At 38.1% G+C, this 26521-nt stretch overlaps 1 protein-coding gene across 13 annotated transcripts in view; it reads right to left on the bottom strand.

The window, feature by feature from the left end:
- Nucleotides 1-26521, bottom strand: part of TRPM3 (transient receptor potential cation channel subfamily M member 3) — a 259596-nt gene that overhangs the window by 101915 nt on the left and 131160 nt on the right. For all 13 annotated transcript variants that reach the window (XM_030512603.1, XM_030512601.1, XM_030512612.1 and 10 more), the window contains exons 5-7: nt 23694-23818; nt 17722-17893; nt 254-428 (exon numbers count right to left, since the gene is read on the bottom strand). In XM_030512603.1, the coding sequence (XP_030368463.1) occupies nt 254-428; nt 17722-17893; nt 23694-23818 (472 nt within the window). The remainder of the gene's footprint in view (nt 1-253; nt 429-17721; nt 17894-23693; nt 23819-26521) is intronic.

The following is a 26521-nucleotide window of genomic DNA, read 5'->3' on the forward strand; positions in this document are numbered from 1 at the left end:
ACACAGTCCTGGGCAACTGACTCTAAGTTGCTATGCTTGAGCAGGCGTGTTTGACCCGATGTCAATAGCACTGCTTTAGCTCTCCCTTTTTTTATCTGGATACCTTCGATATTTCACCTGTGTTGATGACAGAAACAACCACATGAGGAAGTCATTGCTTTTGCACTATATTGCTAATAATTTCCTGGGCCCTATCTTACCATCAAGTTGAACCTGTGGATGAAGAAAGAAAACACACTACAAAGTGACTTACCCTCCTTCTTCAGAGTATTTGTGACCAAAGGCAAGGATATCAGATGCTCGGCCACTGCCATCGCATATCACAACAGGAACGGGAGGAGTGTCTCTCAGGTACTCCAGAACAATGGAGATAACATTGGGACCTCCTTCCACAATAAGGGCAACCACGGGAACCCCTTGACCAATTCCTGGAATAAAAGAAAGAAAGAACGAAACAAACAAACAAACAAACCAAAAAAAAAAAAAAACCAAACACAAAAATAAAAGGAACAAAAAAATGCAAAGCCAGCAAACAAAACATCACAGAACACAGAAAAAAAAATCAGACTGAAGTTACTGCACTGTGACAGTAAAGTTTTATATTAGAGAAAATGACATTCAGAAAATCATAGATTTTAAGGACAGAAGGGACTGTATAGCTACCTTGTCAGTTCCACTGCACAAACCTGGATTTTCTAGAATTCTTTTTTAAATATAATAGTTAAGGTGGAAATAAACCATGGTTCGTTTTTTTTTTTTTTCTTTCAATACTGAATCTTGGTTTGAAAGCATAGAGAAGCTACAAGGCCTCCTAACATGTTCAGTCATGACTTTGTAGTTTGCTTGAAATCTAGATTTTTGCATGGTGTCAGTTTCCAATCACCGGGTCTTCCAATAGCGTTGCTTGCTGTTTTAAAGTCCTCTCTATGATATTTTTGTTGCTATATTAAGATGCATTTTACGGTTGCAGCTGGATAGCCCTTTCACCTTCTCTTTGATAAAATAAGCATATTCTGTTACAAGTCAATGCAATACTTGTTTTCCAGTTCTAGTTGTCCTGACAATTTTCCTCTGAATTCTCTCCAAATTTGGCAGCATATTCCTTGATTTGCAGATCCCATAGTGGGGACACTATGAGAGAGGTGAACTAGTGCTTGAACTAGAGGAGAGACATCTTCATTTCAACACTTGTAGTATAATTAGGTGGGACCCCACTGCAAAAGTTCCAGCACAGACTTTGCCGGGAAAATTTTCTGGATTTAGAGAACGCCAATCTGACACTAGGCTAGTGTTAACATGACTGAAAAAGCTGGTTGTCACTTCTTGACCAGTTGAGACTGGGGACATTCAAAAGGATTCTGGCAGCAGAACTAGTTGATTTTAATCACTGACAAAAAGTTAAGTGAACTATTCATTAAAACGTTAAAAAACCCACCAGTCCTTATATGCAACAGCAAAATATTGTAAGTGCCTCTGGAACCACTTTACAAGCAAACATTGTGTTTCCTGAAGAGACTCTCAGCATGCTTTGTTATGGCTATATCTACTGTCAGTGTTGGCTCTTTTATTACATAACTTAAGGAAAGCACATGGTGTTTATTTATGTTAATAAAACTATAAGCAGAATTATAAAATCCATGCTAACGAGAGTAATAAGGGTAGAATATAGCAAAGTGATTAACAGAATGATTTGCACAAAGCTCACTGGTTAATTTTTTAATTGATACTGAGGACTTCCCTGAATTGCTGCTTTACCTAAGCAGTAAGTTCTTTTCAAAAGTCTTACTGGAAAAGTAGTTTTGGGAAATGGAGTTAAATAAGAAAGAAAAATTTAAAACTTTGTTAAAGAAGAGTGAATTATAAGTCCTACATGTACTTCCATTAACTTTAAGGGATTTAAGCTAAGGATGAATTTTGTTTGGAAAACTTGTTTACCCACATTCATTTCACTCATGCTTAAAACTGCATCCCTTAAAAGTGCATTCTAAATGTTAGCAATAAACCCCCATTTTTCCCTGAGAATCCTATAATACAATTTTTTTACCATATTAATACATGCAATATGATACATCTGGTTGCAATCGAGCATGCAGCATAGAACTTCATGTCACAAGGCTGCCCAGGTTTTCGTTTCCTACCAGGTGACAAAAGAAATGCTGCTGGACTATGCCTAGTCCAAAAACAAATAATTTTTTTTTTTTTTTTTTTTTGTGAGGCAATTGCTATTGGAAGATGAATAAAAATGAAATTCTTGCTGGAATATTCTTCTTGACGATACTTCCCAACATGATCACATGGTGGCTGATGAGAGACTCTCTTCAGTTGAAGTTTTAATACAGAATTGGAAGGAGTTATTTTATCATTTAACTATTACTGGTCTGGCTACTCCAATGTTACCAAGTTTTTTGAACTTTCTATCAGTACTTGCTTTTTGTGTAGATTTTCTTTATACCACACTGTATAGCAAAACCTTGTATCATTTTTAGTTCTGCTGATAGTTTTTTTAAGATATGAGTTCTTGGTGGTTGAATAAGGATTTCACTTCACTTTTCCTGTTCCAGTCCTTGCTCAAAAAACTGAACACAGGGCAGATCTAACATGAACTCTGACTAGGAGGCCCAAAACTAGCTGAAATCTTTAACTAGCATTCCTCTTTGACAGTGTAGTATTTTCTTCTGGAAACTGACTGGTAGGGCCCACTTTATTTCATTATGGACCAAAAAAACCCCTCCAGTGGTGTGTTTATAAGCCTGATCCTAACATTTACTGAAGGTGGTCATTTGTAAAGTATTTTCTATAATGCCAGATATGAAATTGTTAGCAAAGCTGAATATAAGTGGACAGTTTTGAATGTATACAACTAACTAATGGGTAGAGTTGTTACGTGAAACAGTACTACTGATAAAGTGTCTTGAAAAACTTAGCCTGAACCTATCATTATTATTAATAACTTTGAAACAAGAAGTAGAACTGGTAGTGACATCTTCTAATATGATAATATTAAGAAGTATTCTAAGTAATGAGTCAAACAGGGCCTGGATGACAATAAGGATTAATGGAAATAGAGAAACCTCAGTGCAAGATGCAAAGTAACTTACTTGATGATTAATGAATTCTGATGTAAACTGGGAACTCATTAGGAAGAAATACTAGAAAAGAGAAAGGTGTGATCCAGCTGATCACAGGAGAACTGACGCTTTGGTATAGCAAGACCACAAAGAAAGCATGTATGATCCTTTCAGGATCACATAGCAAAGCATTTTCAGTATGAAATATGGGCACGTCAGTGCCAATGTGCAAGCCACTCATGAAACTCCATGCAAAATACTGTCTGTAGTTATGCTCACCCATGTTCAAAAAGAACAAACTGGAACAAATGGAGGAAAAAGCCAGAAGGAGCATATGGGAAATCAAGACCCCATCCTAAAAGACAAAATTAGACGAGTTTGGCTCATCTTCCTTAGCAAATTGAAGGGTGAGAGACAATATGTCTGAATATCCCCATGACATACAGCACATTGGCCATATACAGTTTCGTATGAGTTCAGAAGATTTCCGGCTATGAGAGGAGCGAAGTCTTCACAGCCTTATATGACTAAAAGGGAAAAACTTTCTAACTTTGGACTGATGCTCAAAAACCATTATACATGCAGTCACCTTATGTATCTCAAACTGTTCCTAAAGCAGGTTCCTTCAGTGTACTGGAAATTTGTTCAGTCCTGGTGTATTCTGCTAGATATCGATCAGCTACGTAATTCTAAAAATATAATGATAGTTAGTCAACGGTTGCATGGCACATAGCAGTTCTCTGCAAGTGTTTCAGTTGTGTTTCATTGTGGTTAATCAGATGGTATTTTTGTTTTTCCCTGATCATGTAGGAACACATCCACCATGAAAACAATCTCTAATTTGAGGCTAGTAAAACAGCTTCAGTGAGTCTAAAAAAGCCCAACTCATGTAAACCTTAATTTATCATAAATGAATAAGTTTCAGACTGACATGCAACTCTTTCAATTATTCTTGTAGATGTCTTTCGGAAACAAAATATTTTAAACACAAAGTTGATTTCTGCTTCTTATTTTCTTCTGGAAATGCTCCATGAGTTTCAGCAAACAGATTTTTTTTCTTTGTAAATTTCACTGTTCTCCATAAATAATTTTTGTTTAGAAAAATATATTGTTTTGTTAGTTTGGAGGAAAAATTAGAAAGTATGTTTCTGGAAGTCCCTCCCACTGTAAGTGATGATCAGGTTCATGACCGTTTGAGGAACCTGAACATACATAAGTCTATGGTACCCGATGAGATCCATCCCAGAGTCCTGAGGGAATTGGCTGATGTAGCTGCCAAGCCACTCTCCATGATACTTGAGAAGTTATGGCAGTCAGGCAAGGTCCCTGGTGACTGGAAAAAGGGCAATATTACACCCATCTTTCAAAAGGGTAGAAAGGAGGATGCTGGGAACTACCAACCTGTCACCTCTGTGCCTGGGAAGATCATTGAACAGATACTTCTAGGATCCATGCTAAGGCACATGGAGGACAGAGAGGTGATTTGAGACAGCCAGCACAGCTTCACCAAGGGCAAGTCCTGCCTGACCAACCTAGTGGCCTTCTATGATGGAGTTACAACATCAGCGGACAAAGGAAGGGCTATGGATGTTATCTATCTGGACTTCTGTAAAGCCTCTGACATAGTCCCCTACAACATCCTTCTCTCTAAACAGGAGAGGGACGGATTTGATGGGTGGACTGTTCGGTGGACGAAGAATTGGCTGGATGGCCACATCCAGAGGGTAATGGTTAATGGTTCAATGTCTGGACGGACACAAGTGACAAGTGGCATCCCTCAGGAGTCCATAGTGACACCAGTACTCTTTCATATCTTCATCAACAACATAGACAATGGGATTGAGTGGGCCATCAGCAAGTTTGCAGATGACATGAAGCTGAGCGGTGCAGTTGACATGCCCAAGGGACAGGAAGCTATCCAGGACAGGCTCAAAAGGTGGGCCCATGTGAACCTCATAAGGGTCAACAAGGCCAAGTGCAGGATCCTGCACCTTGGTTGGGGCAAACCCCCAGTATCAATACCAGCTGGAGAATGAATGGATTGAGAGTACCCCTGAGGAGAAGGACTTGTGGGTACTGTGGATGGAAGATTGGACATGACCCAGCAGTGTGCGCTTGCAGCACAGAAGGCCAACTGTATCTTGGGCTGCATCCAAAGGAGTGTGGCCAGCAGGTCAAGGGAGGTGACTGTGCCCCTCTACTCTGCTCTTGTGAGACCCCATCTGAAGTCCGCAGTACAAGAAAGATATGGACCTGTTGGACAGGGTCCAGAGAAGGGCCACAGAAATCATCAGGATGGAGCAATTCTCCTATGAGGAAAGGCTGAGAGAGTTGGGGTTGTTCAGCCTGGAGAAGAGAAGACTCCAGGGAGACCTTATTGCAGACTTTCAGTTCTTAAAGGAGGCTTACAGGAAAGATGGGGAGAGATTTTTTGGCAGGGCCCTTTGAGATAGGATGAGAGGTGATGGTTTTAAACTAAAAGAGGGGAGATTCAGCCTGCACATGAGGAAAAATTTCTTTACAATGAGGGTGTACATTTACAACCTACTAGAACAGGTTGCCCAGAGAGGTAGTAGGTATCCCATCTCCGGAGACATTCAAGGCCAGGCTGGATGTCGTTCTGGGCAAGCTGGTCTAGCGGAAGATGCCCCTGCTCATTGCAGGGGGTTGGACTAGATGACCTTTGAGGGTCCCTTCCAACCATTCTATGATTCTGTAGAAAAATTTCAGTGATTAGGAAGACATTGATTGACTATTCCTAATTAGATATTAACACTGCATTTGCTAACAATTTTGCATCTATGAAACTAAGAATTGATCATGCCTGGATCAATTTGAAAAATCCTGGCATGCGATGCCACTAAGATAGAACCTCTGACCTTGGCAAAAAGGTAGCTGATGGACTTCTCTTTAACTGGTAATCAACATATTTTTTCCTTTTGGATCTGTCAGAAATTCAAGAGTCATGAATTCTCTGCAACAGCTCTATTTCAGCTTGTTCATGCACATTGTACAATAGCCTGCAAAAAATGGGCTAGAAGTGTCTGATATATCCACAAGGAGCCTCTCGTTTCAGCAACTTCATTCGGAAGGAGAATGTCAGGCTAGGAGGTGAGATGCTAAATTGGAAGGTAATACATTCCTCGCAAAGCCAAGGACATCATCATTATAACAAGAGTTTCTTGCTTGAGTTGAGGCTGTCAGAAAAGAAGCAATGTTGAGATAAAACCATGCTGATGAAAAACTGGACTGTAGTACTGGAGTTGCTTTCTCATAGCACACATCCAGAAGATGTAAACTTTGTGCCAGGCTTTAAAATGTTTCAAGATGGCAAAGGTCTAATACCAAAATCAAAGGTCTTCCTACTTAGAATGGTCTCAGAATTTTTATTCTGTGTTATTGAAAATAGTTTGTAAGCCAGAGATATTTTTTTTTCCCTCAGATTTTCAAAGAAAATATTCAGCTTGTATTCAAGAGCAGGTATGTATGAAACATCTCACACAAATTTTCACATGACTTTCTCGTTTAATAACATCTCTGTCTCACATACTGAGATCTTAGCATTTCCAGTACATAAAAAAATAAAAGACAGGTAGTCACTTATGATGTAATGAATAGAATACGGACAAAACAGTGTTTTTATTTTCATTTCATATAATTGGTCATCCAAAAAGAAGATGAATAGGACCAAAGACCTGGGAGTTAAAATCACTTCTCTGAGTCTCATCACTATCTTAATTTCTAAAAAAATAACTTCTATTTGGAGCATTTCAATAGGCATAGATTTTTGCAGGGTAGACTAGATTGCTAAGTGTTTCACAGTGTCAGCTACTGTGGATATTGGTGCAATATCGTAAATTAGACTGCAATATTGCAGAAAAGATTTATACAGTCAACCTAAAGCTTCATTACTGTGTTATTGCCTTTGTGGCCAGCAACAGAACCACTGAGAGACTTTCTGGCAATTGTGATTCCAGAAGAGTACATACATACCATAATATTTGTCCTGATGTGCATCAGTGGCAACTTGTAGGCCTTCATGTTAATAAATAATCCTATTTCCCCACTGACATAGCGGTAGTGCATGAACATGTAAGTTAAACCACCAAACTAGAAGAAATGAATGAATTTGGAAATGAAAGCAAAAAAACCCTGCATAATGTCTTTGTTCTGTGAAAAGGGATTTAAAAAAAATCTACCATGCTTTGCAGAAGCCCTACTTTGTTTTCCCAGTTCTTGGAAAAACATGAATATTTTATATTGTGAGTATATTTATAAATAATCTATAACTGTCTTATGAATTATTACTAATTCTTTTTATGAAGAGCTAAACATGAGTAACCCACTTTTCTATAGACCAACAAGTGAATAAAATGCCTCATTTACTACAGAATACATTTACTACTCATGTTTTGAAGTGTGCTTATAGAAGTAACTGTGTATGTTGCATACTACTTCTAAGTTCACCCCTGAGATCAGCACAAATAAAACTAACAGGATCTAGTTCACTATCCTCGGCACAAATGTCTTTAATTTCTGCATCTTAACACTGAGTGACAGTAGGTGCATCTAAGCTGATATTCCACTGGCCACCTCTTCTCCTTCATCAGGACAGATAAGTGGGTTCCCCTACATTCATTTTCTACTTGGAAATTTTGGCTGTAGAATTTGTTAATTATTTGGTTTTGTTTGGGATGTTGGGGCCCCCGGCTGACCCAGTGGAGCAGGTACTGCATAGCAGTGGGTACAGAAGTGGTGTACAGCTGGAAATCTGTCACATTTCCCACACAATGTGCAGCTATACAACAAGTTCTCCAGAAGCAGGATGCAACAAAAGAATTCAAAGCTTAGGGTGCACATAAGACAGAGTTACTATGGACAAATGCAGTGAGCCCAAGCTGTGCCAAAGGGTGGGGAGAGTAAGGTTCCATGAACCTACGCACAATGCATGTGCAGTCAGCCTAACCTTCTGCTCACCTGTGCAGTGTGGAAACAGAATTCTCAACCTTCCGAGAAATCGTGAGCCTACCGCAGCTGTGTACAGGCATGTATAAGGCAACTCTGAGCTGGAATGGCTCATCAGTTGGTCATGAAAGCAGGTATATCTGTGTGATCAAGGGGCCTCTACAGTTTTGCATAGCACCACCCTCCAGGTCAACAGGTTACTACATATTCCTCATGCTAGATGTACTGCAAACAGTGGGGTACATAAATTAGCAGGTTTTTCTACTAGTTATGACATCACAGGTTGTCACATGCTTATCTGAGATAATGAGATAATGGATTCCTAGCAGTAGAAAGTTTCTATGAAAGGCTTTAAATTTGTTTTAGGCCTCTAACTTGTGTATGTCCTACAAATGATTTACCATTTGTAAGCAACAGCTACGTTTATACCTGCAAAATTCTTTTAGGACAATGGCTTTTGCAAGGGGTAAAGTCTATGCTCTCTTAAGAGCTGACAAATAGAGTAATAAAATAGAAGTCCAAAAATATAAATCAACAGCTATATACATGTTAGCGTACCTGCACGTGTTGGCAGCTGCACAGTATATAGACCATTTTGCACAGGTTGTTTAGCACAAATGCCCCGTAGGTTTCCTGAAACTCAAACCTTTATATCCTTTCATGTGCAGAAGTAGAATTAATTTGCATGCAAAGTCAGATAATTTTAAGCTTTTCCTGTCATGTGCAATTTTACATAATGAGAACCTTTGTTTCTTCCAGATTATCCTGCCTTACTAGTCTGTTTTATGGAGAAAATTTGAGTGGTTCTTCTTTTGTTTGTTTGTGTTTGTTTTTGTTGTTGTTGGGTTTTTTGGGGGTTCTTTCGGGTTGGTTGTTTTTTTTTTTGTTGTTTAAATGCCATTCCAGCTAATGGAAAATGATGCTTCATTACATGGAAGTTTTCCCAAAGATATTAAGAAATGATTCTCTCTGATGTTTGCTCTTCTAACTAAATCCTGCTTAATCTGGATCATAGCTTCCTTTGCACATATGACTTCAGGAACTTTGTGCTGTCCATACCTCTGGAATTAAAAACTCCCTGAGTTCCAGGGTTGTTTCACTAGCCCTGTGCTGGTGCCTTTCTTTTCCCTGACAAATTGTTGCTCTTGCTAGCCAGCAAGTACTTCTGTTGCTCTGAGGTATGACCCAATCCCACTTTTGGTTGCAGCCTAATCTATCATTTAAGGGCCCAGTCCGTGGTGGATATCTGGCTTAAGCGTTAGTCAGTGTAACCATATATGTAAAGGCAAGTAGCCAGCATTGTAAAACAAGTAGGAATATGTTTTCTTTTTGAATACTGAAGGTAATCATCCCTCCCCTTACAGACATGATATTCCTCATATACTTTCACACAGAACTGTACGATATGATGATCAAAACTAGAAACTTCAAAATACAAGTTTTTAGCAACTTGGCTCTGAAGTAAAACTTCAGAGGTTTATGTAATCGTAGCACAAATGAACTCTGAATGCACTTACTACAACTCTATTACCAATAGGTACCTTGATCCTCACTATAATTCGGTAAATTCTAACCATCTTAGTTTGGTTCTCTTTGATTGTTATAAATGCTTAGGATGTGTAATAACTGAAACAAAATTAAGCTGCATTTGAATCCCATATTTATGAAAAATAAGTAAAAAATTCAAGAAATAATGAATTTATACATGTGATTCTACTAACTAGATTAGAAATTAGATTAGAATTACCAATTAGAATTAGAAATACCAATGCCACCCTGCCCATGTGAGCCTCTAATCCTTAAGCAAGTGCCAGTATAACAAATCCTTAATTGCATCAAATATAGATTATGTGTTTCTCATGTATAGGCTACTTACTCAACAGATGAGGCTACAATTCAGGATTGTTTATTAATCAGGAGCGTTTAGTAGAAAATCCCATTTAACTCTCAGTGGAAGACTAATAAAGTGTTGTGAAGCTCAACAAAAACGTGCACGTGCTTACAATCTTTTTGACAGCTTTGAACTACATTTTGATCAAATCTGATCTTGATTTTAACTGAAATATGTGAGATGAACCACAACTTTTGAGTGGAAATTAACTAATAGGCATTAATTAATCATATTTGAAACAAGGCAAAATAGTATTTCTTTCTGATTTTTTTTCAGGATTATGGTGTCTTGAAAATCAAGTTGGAAGTTGGGGGTTCTGGGAGTTAAAAAAAAAAACAACAAAGAAAGTCCTTAGCTCAAGAAGTCTTGTCTTCAAACTCCAACTTCCAGGCCATTGCTATATTTCATAGGGCTAGCAGAATATGCAACAGCATGTTGCATCAGCAAAGGCTGAAAGAAACACATCACATAAACCCTGTGCCTTTCAGAAACATTTTGTGCAGCACTTAGATATCCTAGTGAGAGGTATTTACACAGAATGGATAAACAATGAAATATGCTCTTGAATTTTAATAAGTGAAAATCCACCCAGCATGAACTTAAAAGTTTGAGGAATGTAATTTTTAATTTCTGAACTAGTATTTGCCTTACAGTAATACAGAGTCAACAGATATTGGTTTTTGGTTGTTAATAGAGTGTGCCTAACCACAGGGTAAGTGCGGCTCAAATAGATATAAAATGGTATTGGATGTACAGCAGTCTTTAAAAAGTTTGCCCAGTTTCACCTCTGGACATCTATGTGGTACTGCCCAATGATAACAGAGAACATCTTGAAACAATCCAGATCCTCTGTGTTAGGTTACACTAAAATAACATTACAGATTGGTGTGTGGTGTTTTGGGTTTGGGTTTTTTTTGTTTTGTTTTGTCTTGTTTGTTTGTTTGTTTTTGTGGGTTTTGTTTTGTGGGTTTTCTTTGTTTGTTTGTTTGTTTGTTTGTTCTGCTGGTTTTCTTGTGTTTTGTTTTGGTTTTTTTTTTTTTTCCCCCCCCCAGGCTATTATTTTCAGCCTTCAGGCCCTTTTGGAAACACCTCCTGATGCATATGAAACGATTTTGGCTAAAATATCAATACCAATAGCAAATAGATTTAATCACCTGCACATACCATGGATCTACAGCAAATCACAGCTGTAGTATGCTTACCACCAGAACAATTACACTATTAACTACTAAGTCAACATGACTGGCTGGAAAAAAGGGAATGCAGCTTGCCTTCACAGGATGATGGAGAGAGATGCTGGGTTTTATTACTCAGAGAGACAGGAACATTCCCCAGATGCCACAACAAGCTCAGATTCTCACATAGCTGCACTTCTGACAGTCAGCTCTCCCTTTTCCTCACCCCTTATCTCCAGTTTTTTCTCCAGACAGAACAGTTACTATTATTCCAGATTTGGCAAAGATGAGTTAGACATTTACTTTAATCCCTGGAAAGACTGTTCCATACTACGAGCAGAGAAAATGTCAGATTTTTTATTTTTTAAAATTTTTTTTTTTTTTTTTTATTAGGAGCTCAAACTCATTCTACCCTCTTCTAAACAACAGTTTTCTGTTTTCATAAGTTAAGTAGAATTTCCATTTGTTTGGAGGCTTCATTACACGCCCTATGTTTAGAGAAACCAAAGTGACCTGGTAAGTCAACACCGCAATTTCTAAGAATATTTACTTTTTCTCAAATTTAAAGGATTGTGTGTGACAGAATGAAACAGAGCTCACAACCATTGGACTTATTTTTGTTTTTCAATTTATTATCTCACTTTTCTTCTACCATAGACTCACTGAATTTCACCTGCTATAGTTTCCTTTCTCCTTTTCATGCTTCCCAACCCCATTAAAAAATTTACTATTATGAATTTTATTTTGTCCAGTTTTATTGTTTCTTTTGTGGTTTGCATTCATTCTCTTTGTTCCCCTTGTTATGGTCACTTCCATTCTTCATTCTCATCTTTCTAATTTCCTTTTTAGTATCCTTTAGTATCCTTTTTAGTATTGCTTTCACTTCCTCTCAGTCTTCTTGTGTCTAATGATAATCCCCTTTTATCTCCTCTATTTTTAATTCTATTTACTAAGAGTACGATTGCATTTCATTTGCCCAGCCTGTTCTCCTTTCTCTTCTCCATCATCTCAGTACTTTCATATTTATTTGTCCAATGCTTCTTCCTCATTTGTCTAAATCTACCTAGTGATGTATCTGCCATCCTGCAAGATGTGGCATTGATAAATCTCTGGACTTGACACCTGGACCATATCTTCATTTAATATTGGACCGATCCTAATAAATTCTCCAAATGGCATCAAAGATGGTAATAGGTAAAAAATGATGAAAAATTTGTGATATCTTATTTTGATTTTCATATCTGCTTTTGCAAGAGGACAAATTTTAGAGTCCTCAGAACAGGCAAGACATTTGAACAGTCTATGTGAGACTAAACACTGGGATTTGTGAGCCTCACAAGCCCGCAGCAACCCACTTGGTTACTTTCTACAGGATGGAAATATATTGTTCAAAGCTGGCACTTCAAGTCACATACACAAGAACCTTCATGGTTAAAACTTAACCTATCTGCCCTAGCAGTTAACTGTTTACTAGGCCAGCAGTACAGGACCTAACTGGTTTCGCTGTTCTTGGAATATGTCAGCTGTAGGTAATGGCTTAAGAGACTCAGGAGTAACTACAATTTCAGTGATTTTCACATTGTGTCTAATCTTCCTTGGTACTTTTCTTGGTTCTCTCTGGATGTGATTACTACCACATATTGTAGCCAGCACCTCAGAAAGTTATCACAGTAACATAACCAGCTTCTACTACCTCAGATTTCGTATTGAGGAGCCTTTCCTTTTTGTATTTTGCATATTTTTCAACATATTTGACACTATATAATCTCAGAAAATGATCCCTTTCTCACCTGTTCTAGAAAACTACAACAGCTGAAATACAGAACAGCAGAAATTTTGCTAAAAAGGATAATAATTTCTGATTCTTAGTTTTATGTCTTTGTTCTGATTTTTGTAGTGAATTCAATAGATCTAAAATGTCTAAACATTACAGAGTTTAAATTACCTGTGTTGGTTTGTTTGTATATCAGTCATATGAAACCACACACGTTTTCCACAAACTCATCTACTGAAAGTCAAGTCCATTAGAGGAATTTATGAACCCACTCGCACTCAATCAACTGCATATTTATCTGTGCTTCAAGAACAATTTTTAACCTGCATGTTCTTTCTCAGCCCTTTCTGCCGTATGTTTGTCTCCAGTGCCTGATCCACCAATATCATGATGCTTTTGATGAAAAAGACCCAAGTTTCCAATCTCTAACAAAATCCAAATCAAGCTTCAAACAGTTACGAGTTTTACGCAGATTTCACAGAAGTCAAACTTGCAGCCGTCTTCCTCTCCTAGAAAGAAGTCTGTACCTACATCTTTCCAGACATGTAGTTATGAAAATGCATCTAGGGTTGCACAGAATATGAAGGAAAAATCTGAAACAAATGAGAATTCCAATGCGTTTGATGATGGTGCAATGGTCAGAGAAGATGCCAGTGATGACAGTTGAACGTCCCTTTGCCTTCCCAGCCCCCTTCATATATTCTCAGGCATAGGATGACAAAGGGAAGTCCACGGGTCACATGAACAGATATTGTCGACACATTACCCTGCCCAAATTGCCTTCTCTACCCAATCAAATCACGCAACATAATCAATTCCTTACTCAGAGGTAACTTTTTCTTATAGGCCTACCAAAACTCAACTATATCCACGAATACTATAAAGAGGAAAGATTAAATACAAGGAACAAAGGAACCAATGCCTGTGGTCTGTCTGTTTTCAAAGAGCATACTATAGAGGTAGAGCAAACCTGCAGCACCAAACAGCACGTTTAAATTAAGAACATTGCAGATTGATAATGAACAGTAATATTCCACATGAAATCCTACATGGTCTAGGACATAATTCTTCCAGACATGTACTTATCAAAAGAAGAGTAAGAATATCATAAGGTGGACCTACACAACCTAAGGATTTGGTGCAGTAATCTCTATAAGAAATATCAACATGCTTTGGTGTGTGGAACTGACTGAGCTTTGCAGAGTGATTCTTGGGCAAAATACGCAGAGTTTTTTTTTATTTTTGCTTGTTATGCTATGCTACACTATGTACCACGTCCACATTCTGATTCTGCTGACAGATGATTATACATGTCCTTCTAAAGAAAAACTTAAAACATTCCTAATTAATTCACAATCTCTTTTATTCAAATTAAAAACTTTTGCAAAGGCTGAATGTGATCATCTCAAGTAAATAAACAATCTGTGTCCTTGTCTTTCTCCACTGCTCCAGTAAGGAAAGTAGACATTTATGATGGAAGTGATGGCAATCACGTAGTAAGCTTTTTAAGTATTTGAGAATATTTCAGTTAGAACTAACAAGTCCGTTAGTAGCAACAACTATACCACATGAACTGAAGGCCTTAATGCAAACAGGAGGAAAGGAAAAACGAGAGGGAAGGGAAGGGAAGGGAAGGGAAGGGAAGGCAAAAAGGAGAGGGAAGGGAAAAAGGAGAGGGAAGGGAAGGGAAGGGAAGGGAAGGGAAGGGAAGGGAAGGGAAGGGAAGGGAAGGGAAGGGAAGGGAAGGGAAGGGAAGGGAAGGGAAGGGAAGGGAAGGGAAGGGAAGGGAAGGGAAGGGAAGGGAAGGGAAAAGCAAAAGGAAAAGGAAAAGAAAGGAAAGGAATGGAAAGGGAAAAGGAGAGGAAAAAGGAAAGGGAAAAGGAAAAGGGAAAAGGAAAGGAAAAACGAAAAGGAAAAAGGAACGGAAAGGAAAAAGGAAAGGAAAGGAGGAAAAGCTTGTTCTGCCTGCATGAACCTTCAACGTTTCCTTTTGATATTGAAACAGTTTTAGAAAAGTTCATCTTACTTTCTGCATTTCTTACTACAAAGTGATGCACTTCGAAACCATGAGTTTGAGCCATCTTGTGGCTTTCTACGAGGTTGCTTGACTGTGTTAAAATAGTCTTCACTTGTGATAATAAGAAAGACCCGCCTTGGGCATTGAACCATCAAATTGACCTCTAGCTAAATGCACAATGGAGTGGCCCTGTCCTGAGCCTGCAGACTCAGACTGACCCACAAATACAACTGTCCTCTGTTTGCCTGGAAAGCATTTTTTTAATTCCTGAATATTTGCTGTGGACAAAATAAGAGCTATGGAAGTTGTAAAAGCTAAAAAGGTAAAGTGGAAACAGAGTATCAATGAAATCTATTCTCTAGTGTTCACAAGGGGGCAAAAGGTAGGCTTTTCATCATTATTATTTAATGGTACACTCATTCAGGAAATTAGATACCGCTGAATGACTGAGAGTGATGCCATAGTAGGAACAAAACTAGCTGAGTCTTTCAGAATTATCTGGCATACATAATGACCTGATTTAATCTTAAATTTTATAAAAGAGACTGCCACTGTCCTAATCTATTGGAAGGGAATACAGTTTTGTCTTTACTATGAGCACAAGATTGAAATTTTCCTTTGTGAATAGTGTGTGATCCCTAATATCCAGAAGAGAGAACTGCACTGGAGAAAGATAGTTGAAGCAAAGGAAAGTAAATAAGATGAAATGACAAGCCTAGCATGTAAAAGTCAGGCAGGCTTAAAAATAAGCATAAAATCTGCTTTCAGCACTATTGTCTAGGGATAGGCTGTAAAATAAGAAGTTATTAACTGTTTATTCGGTTTTCCAGCCCTCTGCTCCTTTCTTTGGTGATTACCTAAAAACTGTACCTTTTCCCAACTCTCTAGCAAACAAAAGTCTGATGCTGTCAGTATTCTTCCCCACTCCATATGCTTACTACTGGAAAATGGTAATGACACACATGCACGGCTGCACACACTCCTGTCTGGATGAAGATGCCCTTACAGCAGTGCCTCTACATGCACAGAGCACAGGATCTCCATTGCTCTGATAGAAAAGAGGGTAAGGAAAGGCATCAGAAAGTGATCATCTGTTTGGCTGACCCAACAGGACATGTGGTCCTACCCTCATCCATATGGTCATCTTTCTATTAACTAAAGGCCGACCAGGACTCACTCATTTTCTTATAAAACAAAACCAAAATGTGGCAGATGCATTCTGGATGTAACTGAACCACGACATACAAATCTTACCAGCAACCTTCCTTCTTAACAGCTTTCTCACATTAGTATTTTGAAGAAGTGTTGTGAGACCCAAGTGTTTTTGAGTTTATATGACAGAGAGATTTTGAAGGGAGAAGTTAAATGAAAACCGACTGCCACAGAGAAAAGGGAAGAAAGAAGGAAGACAGATACTCCTGGCAGGCAAGGGGAGAATGACGCAGAGAGAAACCAGAGAAGAGAAATCCTTAATTTTTTTTTTTGTAGGTGTTTGGAGAGGTCGGGCAAGAATTTGACTTGAACTATCAAAGTTTGAAGATTCATCCATCAACTACTTTTCAGCAGATAAACCTCTTGTCCAAACCTGAATTATGCTAAATCTCTCTAAAGAGATTTATTAACATGAAGATTTCTCCAACACAATGTTGCACTGTAAACTGCAAAAGCTCACATTTTTCTTATAAATGTTCTCAAAATGATTATTTATGACACAGTTTCCTACAGTTTGAGTACTTCATATATGTCACTTTAAAATGTGTATTTTTCTTGCTGGTCAATCTAGGATTAGATCACACTATTTCAAACTGCTAAGGAAACACATAGGCATGCAAAGACCACTTAGGATGCCCACACATTTGTTCATACCTACACACTGCTCTCTGAGAAAAAGCAATATATACTCCAATATAATAAAAATGCTAAGTCTTTAGTGTGTGTTGTTCATGCAGTGGTGTTGAAAGTTATAAGTAGCACACCATTTTAATTTAAGCACAGACTATACTCATCATACAGAAAGCTTTATCAAGTACGACTGACATGCTAGTTTATGCTCATTGGCCCCGCTTGTCATTCACTATTATCTGATGTCTGAGAGTCTAAGATTATAAAAGAAAAAAAAACCCAAACTTTTGAGAGAAAAACTGGGACTTTAGTCTAATCATGATGGGGAATTTATCATTATGATTGTAAAGGATGAGGTTAAAGGACCATCTAACCTCATATTCCGCCTCTGGCTGTGACTAATGAAAGCTGCCTGGGAAAAATTAATAAATATAGCAAACACCTAGTAACACTTCTGTGGGGTACTTTCTCTGCCTCTAAATATCAATAGCTTTGGGACTGCTTGAGTTGTCCAGTCACTGCTCCTGCAGTCATGCAGGATTTTATATACCTCGACACACTTCAATCATCTCTCATTCAATCTGCAAAGTATCATAAAAAGCTCTTCCTTACTTTTTGACACCCTTTTCTCTACCTTTATTAATTCCATTGTATTCTTTACAAAATGTAGGGAACAGCACTGTATAATGTTTTCAGGAGTTGAGGGTAGCAGAGACCTAAGGCAAACCTGAAGAGCCTTGACAAATATTGTTTGTCAAGGAAACTTATTAGGAACAAATTTGGCTATTTCTGCTGTGCCCTTACTCAGAGTACTCTAAAATAAAATTTTACTATCTTTGTTCAGCATTATTTGCTTTTATTAGCTCACGCTCACCACTTTAGACAGTAGAACTACTCCCCACAATACACAGACCTTATTGCTTATTTAAATTCATAGTATCTTTGATATAATTGCAATTATAGAAGAATACAAACAGAATGTTACTCACTTGTATTTATCTTCTGAAGTGAAATGTGCTTTTCCAGCTGTCTACGAAGTTTCACCTCGGCTCCATATTTACCAGTAGTCCCATTGTCAGCCAAAATAAAATGAGAATGCATACTGTTGAGCACTGTCAACTTACTCATGGGATTGGACATCGTCTGGTATGGCCGGACCACCTGCATTTTAGGGACAGAGGAGAAAAAAATGCACTAAACAGAAAAGACCCTCTGTACTAAACCAATTATAAGATAACAGCTGACAACATGATAAAAAAGAAAAAACAAAAATTGTTTGAAGTACTGCACTCAAGTACGGCTGTCTTCTATGTGTAAAGTAGAAAATAACCTCAGCACTTGGACTAGTGTGGCCACATCTTGTAAACACCGACCTTTTAGATGCAGACACTACTTAAAGGGTTTTCCACAGCAATCTGTTTCAGTACCATTGATGGCCGCTGTTTCAGTGTCAAGTCAGGCTAACAGTCAGTCCTCCAAAGGTCTGTGTGACTACACGCACATTGTACATCCTGTCTTTCAGTAGTGTTGCCATAAATCCTCAGCTCATCTGATTGAAATCTTTGATTCTTCCTTCACAAACCCCACCTAGCACAATGATGTCCCCTGCTCTAGCTCATTCAGAGCCATCAGCACAGGAGATCCTTTGCAGACACATCAATAGAGGGTGAGTGCTGCTCTTGGAGAGGTGTACACATAATATTATACTGCATTTTCAATTTCCTTGGGAAAAACTATTGGCCCATTTGAGAATGGTATAGCACAAAGGCAGTTGCTTGCATTCACAACAGCTTTAGAAAGTTTCATTCAATAGGGAATTTGCTACACTTCCTTTAATTTGTTTTCATAATGAGAAACTCTTCTGCAGACAGTAACTTGTTGCCTCTAGACAGGCAAAATAATAGCACTGTGCCTCATCTGGCTGTCAGCTATTATAGTGGATCTGCAGTGACATAAGAAAGACTAACCACATTGACGTGGCAAAAGCACTGGTGCCATGTGAAGGGATCCTTGCTGATTATTCAAAGACATTTGTTAGAAATGCATTGTTTATGTACGTCTTGTCTTTCGGAAAGACATAACTCCTGAAAATTTGTAAAATGAAGTCCCAGCTGAAGAAATCCTAAAGTGACTTGTCCCAAAACTCAGCTGGGCTGTACTTCATCTGCAAGGAGTTTTCTTCACCGCTCTGGCATTGTTTATTTTGCAAATCTAACAAAATCTTGTGCTTTTTAATTCGCAAAAGTGTACACTCAAGTTTTGACAAAAATACTTGCAGATAGAAATATATCAACTTATCAGTTTGTTCCTAAGCCTCTCTCCCTTTTTTTTAATTGAGACACAATTCTTTATAAATAATATCTTTTAGTAATTTTTTGGCCAGAGATCTCACTCTTTATTATTTTCATTTGTGAATGCTTGCAGCACTTCGGTCAACTCTTGAATGGCAAGGGGAAACCCACAGACTTCTTTTGCTGTTATAAACTGTCACACAGAGGGTAACTACTCTGTAAGGTGTTGATCCTGCAAAAAGGAGGAAATAGTTCTGAGAAGACCAAGAGGAAGATGGCCATCAGCAAGGCAGTATGCTCCACTGTGAGAACAGGTGATAGCTTTGGCTCAAGTTTCTTTTATCCTGTTTCTTTTAGTGCTCCATTCATAAAACATTTATTTTGCAGGCATATATAGCTTAACAAATATCAATATGTAACTGGAGCATGTCCACTAACTAGCTTCTAAAGACACAGAAATCATGTGTTCCATGCCACAGTCAGAAAGAAAAAGAAAGGTCTTTCTCACACACCTAAAAATCAAATAAAATCAAACTAAAACAGTTACAGATTTTTTGAACTAATACCTGCCTCATCTCTCAACATATAGGGGGCACAGGCCAGCGTGATCTAATAGAAGAGGAATAACTTGAGTTTCTTGTTCATTGTATGATCACAAGCTGCTGTGCATGCGGTTCTACTGACAGCTTGTGGTTTGTGCCCAAGAGCCACAGCTCAAAACTTTGTAATGGTGACAGCTTGATCTGCAGTTTTCGGAGCTGCAGCACCAAAGGCTCCACACACTGACTTAGTAATGCTGCTGCAGGGCAGATTAGAAGGCTATGCTTTGGCTCTGTGTCTGCTGTTTAGCTACAAGGTGAATCTTAATAAATGTTCTAGATGTGAAAATGAGAATACAACTATTTTTAATTGAACCCTTCATAGCATGCACAATTCAAGGGCTGAAATACATTTTTTTAATAATAAATTTCACAAACCACACTGTCAGACTGTTTTCCTGATTAAAGGATAAGCAAAATCTTCACAAAGGCAAGAAAATCCCAGGCTTTGATGCTGTTTCCTTGAGGTGAATTGCTTTTCCACAACACTCAGCAGATATTCAATTTCTCACTCTTGCAGTTCCAATTCCTTTGTTCTTTTCAATCCCTTACAATTTACAGGTAAGTTTAAAGGTTGGGAAAACTTTGACTCTAATGTGCTCTCATCCTCCTTCTGCATTGAGAAGAGGGAATAATGTCCCCTGGCATGTTTCTCTGCAGAGTTGAAAGGAAGCATTTGTGTTCAAGACAACCCTTCTAAATATAGGTTAATGAATGTGACAGCAGCCATGCTGTGAAGCAGAGTAGCTGTTGTTCAAATTAAGCCTTCTCCACAGCCTTACTGTTCTGGGGTACACCAGGGAATAGAGTAGTTCCTGGTTTAATTTAGAGGATCCTGGAAGCATCATGGTCCAAATTCTCTGTGTATGCTACAAATATGCTAGTCCCCAGTTTTGCCGCAGGCATGCTTCCCACCTTGTAGTTTGCAATGAGAGAGCTAAATTTCTTTTCCTCACATCTTTCCTTATTTTAACTATTTCCTGACCCAGCCTTCAAGAGGGCATTGATACCTTGACACTGGATAAAAGCTACAGTAAAACAAACTTGTGAACTATTTATGGTTATTTGTAATCTTTTTTTTTTTTCCTCCCCAGCAATTTGATTTATTTTTAAAGAATAATATCTTTCTGGAACGAACTGCGAAGCATCTACCAAAATCAAGTTAATAATATATATATATAAGTAATATATATAAGTAATATATACTTACTGATTAGTTGAGGACTAAACAGACCCTGAAAGGAAAGACGTGCATGCTATGAAGACTCACAAAGTGCACTCTTTTAAAAGGAAGAATGGCTGTGTATGTCGAGAGAAACTTGTTCATAATCCAAGTTTTCTACAAGACTGGGCAAGCTACCTTACTTTCTCAGTTCTTCTATCAAAGAATTGGAAATAAGGCAACTAACTGCTGTTCTCTTGTGTGCTTTGTTTTTAAATTAGAACCTAAGTGTGTTGAGAGGGGCACTATTTTCTGCTATATTGCTTTTACAGTAGAGGAGTAAGATGTGCGTCTTTAGGGATCTTTAACCATCACAATATAACAAATGCCAGACAACAGTAATATTTTGCTTAGCTCGGCCAGTTCTCTTTATGGCTCTGAGAAAAGCCTTTAGGATTCCCAAGGCCTGACTGATTCGGATGGACTGGTAGATGTAATAAAGCTCCTCAGCTATGACTTCAAGATCCATACAGGCAAGGCAAGGGCTGGTGCTTTAGCAGAGGCACAGCTCTGCTGAGCATGCCTGACTTGCCATGAGGTGCAGAGAGGCAACATGCACTGGGCCATGTGCAATGGCAATAACTACCCACTCTCTTTCTCCCTCCCCAAATCCCATGACTAAGACAATTTTCGGTATCTGTCTGCTGCTGGAAGGGTATGTTTTGACAACTCTTCAGTTCTGATCATAATTTAAGTAGACATAGTGCATATAGGCATAAAGCCACATTGATGCTGCAGTTTGACAAGCCTTTTACTATTGGTTGACTTTTCCCCCCACCCTGCATAATCCTTTGTGGTCTTTGTTTCTTGCTTAACGATGATTCATTTTACATGCTTTGGTACTATTTATATTTCCCATTCGTGGTTCATTTCACAGCATTCACCTCTAATGAGCCAGCCAATACAGTACACTGATTTTTAAAAAGCTTTCAAAAAGCTTCCTCACCAAAGGTTTCTGAAGAAAATGCACACACAAGATAAGAGGGAAAGTCTTTTGAGGTATTAGTAGCTGGGGAAAGCTGAGGGGAAGGGAGAGAAAACAGTAAGAAGGAAAAAATAATTTTTGCAAAGACTGTTACTATTAAGATTTAGTGACGTAAGTAGTCTACCTCAAGCTGTGCCACGTTCTGTTCAACAGAGTTGTAAGGGATTTCAGGTTAACTAGAGTGTGAAAAGCTATGAATAAGAGTGCGAAAAGCTATGGACTATGAGGAGTTAAAGAAAGTCTTCATAAAGCAGCCTGAGTAGGCAATAAAATGGAAGTTGAAATTTAATATTTGTAAGCATAAAGCAGTACCATTACATGTGCATTAAAGATGAATAAAACCAGAAGTGCTTCAGCATTACATCGTGCTATTGATCAATCATTTTATGAAAACAATTGGGGCCAGGAGGCTTGGTGAAAAAGTTTCAATTTTGTCTATCACAGATACATTTTGAAACTATTTAGAGATGAATCTGTAATTGCAATCCTACTGATATAATTGTGGCTGCCTTAATGGAAGACTTTATCCAAATTTGTTTTCTTTCTGTTTTTTAAACTTTTGTCACTTTCTGTCTGATGATCAAGTCTGCATTCAACTTCTTGGCTTCCTGTTAAATTGGAAGGATATTTAAAGGAAAAAGTCTCTTACTGAAACCAGAAATTGGGAGGGCTGTTTCAGTTGGATGGAACAGCTGAGAAACTGACTTCCTAATTAATTTCTTTCTGTAAAAGAGCTCCTTTAACAGGTGGTGACTAGCTGTGAACAGAGGTTGGCAGTTTTCAAACAGGTGGAAATAACTAACAGAGAAATTAAAATGTCCCAAAACTCACAACTAATTTGATGTACTTTCTTGCCTTCTTTCTTCCTGTAATGCTTCCAGAACTCTATGCACAGTCAGTAAAGATTGCTTATTTGAAATTGATGTGTACATTATACTTAGTACCAAGACACACCTCATCTTTGCGGTTAGCTATTTCTGCTGGTCATTTTTTGCACTGCATCTCAGATGAGTTTATTAGTGACTCAGAACTACTGCTGCAAAATCCTGTTTGTATGTATTGGTAATCCTATTATACAAGCGCTGGTGGTATTAAGAGTAGAAAACGCCATGCTAATACAATTCCCTCTAATGGCTGTACTTTAATAGTGAATTGCAATGAATTCCAGTTGGATCAATTTCTTTATAGTCATTGTAATTCCTTCTGACCTAACTGATAATTGAATGTTCTTCCCCTCCCAAGCTTGCTAATGGATGAACATACAGAGAAGAATGTTTTAGTGTAATGTAGACAAGAAAAACATTCATTATGCACAATGAAGCCTATATCTCTTCTCCACTCAAGGTTACGCCACTGGTTCTCAGGCAGATTGTTTGCGAATGAACAAGAGGTGAGGGGAAAAAAAGAGGGCTCAGAAAAGCTTTAGGTAAAATATAACCAGTGTAAGTAAACTGCTTATGTATTTAAAACAGGAGATGTTAATCTTTCTGAGTGACCGCACAGGTTTAAAAGAGAATGCATTATAGTACTGTTTCAAAGTGAATCAGACTTTAAGCTTTGCAATCAGCGTTTTCTTAGGCACTTTTCAGGGTTATAGTGTTCTAAGTATGAAACTTCCATGTATTTTCAATTAACTTTTTAACAAACTTTCTTTATAATCTAGTTTTAATGACTGTACATTTTGGGAATTTTTACCATTCCCATGTCAAAACAGATATCAACCATAATGGAAAACCTGTGTATGTACTGATTTTTTGCTGCAGACATAATTCTATGTGAAACTAAGTGAGGGACGGAGAGGAGAGGAAAAACAACTGGAAGATTTATACAGATTGGAGGTGATCTACATCCATATAGGGCTTACATCTTTGCCAATCAGATCTTCTTGATTTTCCACAATCCCCCAGGGAGCTATACCAATGGTGCAGATCTTTCCTCTAGATTTTGAGGCATGATCTTTCAGTGCATCTCCAACATGCCGAATGACTCCTGGGGAAGAGACAGCATAAAATGAAAATCCATAATTATGTCCTTTTTGTTCATTATGGTATGGATTTAGTACAGAATTCTTTTTTAGGAAACACCTATGCATATACTTACAATTAAGGAAAGCTATGAATATACTCCTGTTGATTACTATTACTGTAATATTTTAAGTCTATTTTATCCAATCTAAAAAATATTAAATGAAGTAGCAAGAAAAAATTATACAGCTCCACGAACAGGAATGGAAATGTTGACAGCTGACTGTAACTTGCTTATCTGCACTTGTGTTTACAAACATATATGCACATGTAAGCACTTGCATCCTTCCCAAGCATGGAAAGAAGCGCAAGAATTATACCCTCCATTCCCCAGCAAAAAAAAAAAAAAAAGTATGGCACACAAATGTTCCCTTCTGTCTGAATAAGGGATGGAAATGTAAAAATCATTACGCTACTCTGTGGTGAGCTATTCTACCATTCTTTCTAAACAACCTCAGTCACCTGACATAGCTTCCAGCAGAGTATTAGAAGCCCCCTGAGGATCAGCGAGAAAACAAAAATTAGCACAGAAAGAATGACTGTGCCAGCTCTTTTCCAAGTGCTTTCTGACAATGCTCCTTGTATGCTTTAGGCCAGCTTTGTCTGTGTTTCAGTGGTATCTCTTTGAAGCGGACAAGTGCCATTCCCCCTTCCTTTTCATAAAATACTTTTTTTACCTGTGTATCAATAACTATTTTTATGATGTGGCTGCACTGAAGCAGACCTGTGGATTGGCTGTGGATGTTATCTGTAACTCAGTTCTGTGTTTGCTTCTAGTTCGGAGTCCACGCTTTCAAGATGACTGGATTGGAAATACAACAGTCACACAATAGATGTGATTTTAGCTGTAGTTTTTCTGCACTGTAAATGAACCATGTAAGAAAAAACTCCACAACCTAACCTTTAAGTCCAGGAGTCTGATTTCCTTCTTGTGGGGGAAAAGGAAGAAAAAAACCCAACCAAACCTGTACCTGCAATCAAGTATGAATCAATCTATGATCCAGCAACCTAAAGGATTCAAAGCAGAAAATCTCTCTTGACTGCAAAAAATTCTGCAGCTTAGAATAATCAGCTTTCTGCCTGACATGAATATTCAGAACAATTTGTTTAAGTTACTAAACAGTCATGGTTATATCTAGGTATGCACCATTCCTGTCACATCACTGATTCTTAGTCCAACAGCAGTATTTTAGAATTTTTTGATTATACTTTTCCTTAAGACAAAACTGATTCAAAAATTCATCATCAACAGAAAAGACTGTAGTCAGAAATTCCCAATTTGTGCAATTTCACATAGAGATAAAACACTTAATTTTCACCTACACAGTTTGAAAACCTAGCCCCAGAGCAATAAACTGCTACGCTTCAGAAATCAAAACCAGCAATGAGATGTAACTGGTGCTGCAGAACTGCTTCTGGAACTGCATGTTTTTAAAATGACACTCAGGAACTTGAGCTTCATGTTTTATATAGGTAATTTTTGATTACAGGGAAAAAAAAACAAAACCTTTTCAACAGTAATTATGTGGACTTCCCTGGTTCATTTGTGTTGTTTTGTCATTTGCAACTATGATGATTTGAGAAATGGTATGAAGCAGCCGTGCATTTGCCAAATGTGTATGTTATAGTCAGCCCTTGTTTACAAAATTTCTATAGTCTGATTTCTACAGTTCCTGTGGTAATCCACTGCAATAAGTGTACAGTATCTATAGTTTTCTAATCTACTTTTAACTTAAAATTCATATCTATCTTTGCCATCTTTACTACATTACTATGTTAACTAACAGCTATTAACATCACAGTATACAGGTCAACATTTAACTTGATTTTCTTCCTTGTTTTGCAGAGATGTGGGGGATATTACATATATGTGACACTCTAGAAGCTATGCCTTTTTTCTGCTATTTATATTGGTACTGTAAAAAACTGAATATAGTTTTGTCGTGGTTTAAGCCCAGCCGGTAAATCAGAACAACGCAGCAACTTGCTCACTCCCCCTTTTTTCCCTCCCGTGCCTGGCAGGATGAGGAGGAGAATCAAAAAAACGTAAATCCAATGGGTTGAGATAACAACAGTCCAATAACTAAAGTATAATACAAAACTACTACTACTACCACCAATAATGATAATGATAATGGAAATAACAAGGGGAAAGAATATAAAACTAAAAAGGAAAGGGAAAAATACCCACAATAAACATAAGTGTGCACAGTTGCTCACCACCCGCTGACTGATACCCAGCCCGACCAGAGCAGCGATCTGGACCTTCCTGGTAACTCCCCCCAGGTTATATACTGGGCATGACGTGCTGTGGTATGGAATACCCCTTTGGCTAGTTTGGGTCCTGTCTCTGCTTTCTCCTGGCTTCTTGTGCCCCTCCTCACTGGCAGAGCATGAGAGACTGAAAAGTCCTTGACCAGGGTAAGCGCTACTTAGCAACAACTAAAACATCAGTGTTATCAGTGTTGTTCCCAGACTAAAGTCAAAACATAGCACTGCACCAGCTACTAGGAAGGAAAAAAAGAACTGTTACAGCTGAACCCAGGACAAGTTTTAAACTTGGTGTGCTCTGGAAACTAAAAAGCCCAAGACTCCTATTAAGCATTCATATTCAAATACGCAGGAGCTGATCTAAAATGCACTAAATTTAATGCCTGATAAAGTGATT

This window comes from Strigops habroptila, chromosome Z (genome assembly GCF_004027225.2).
Source record: "Strigops habroptila isolate Jane chromosome Z, bStrHab1.2.pri, whole genome shotgun sequence".
Taxonomy (NCBI): domain Eukaryota; kingdom Metazoa; phylum Chordata; class Aves; order Psittaciformes; family Psittacidae; genus Strigops; species Strigops habroptila.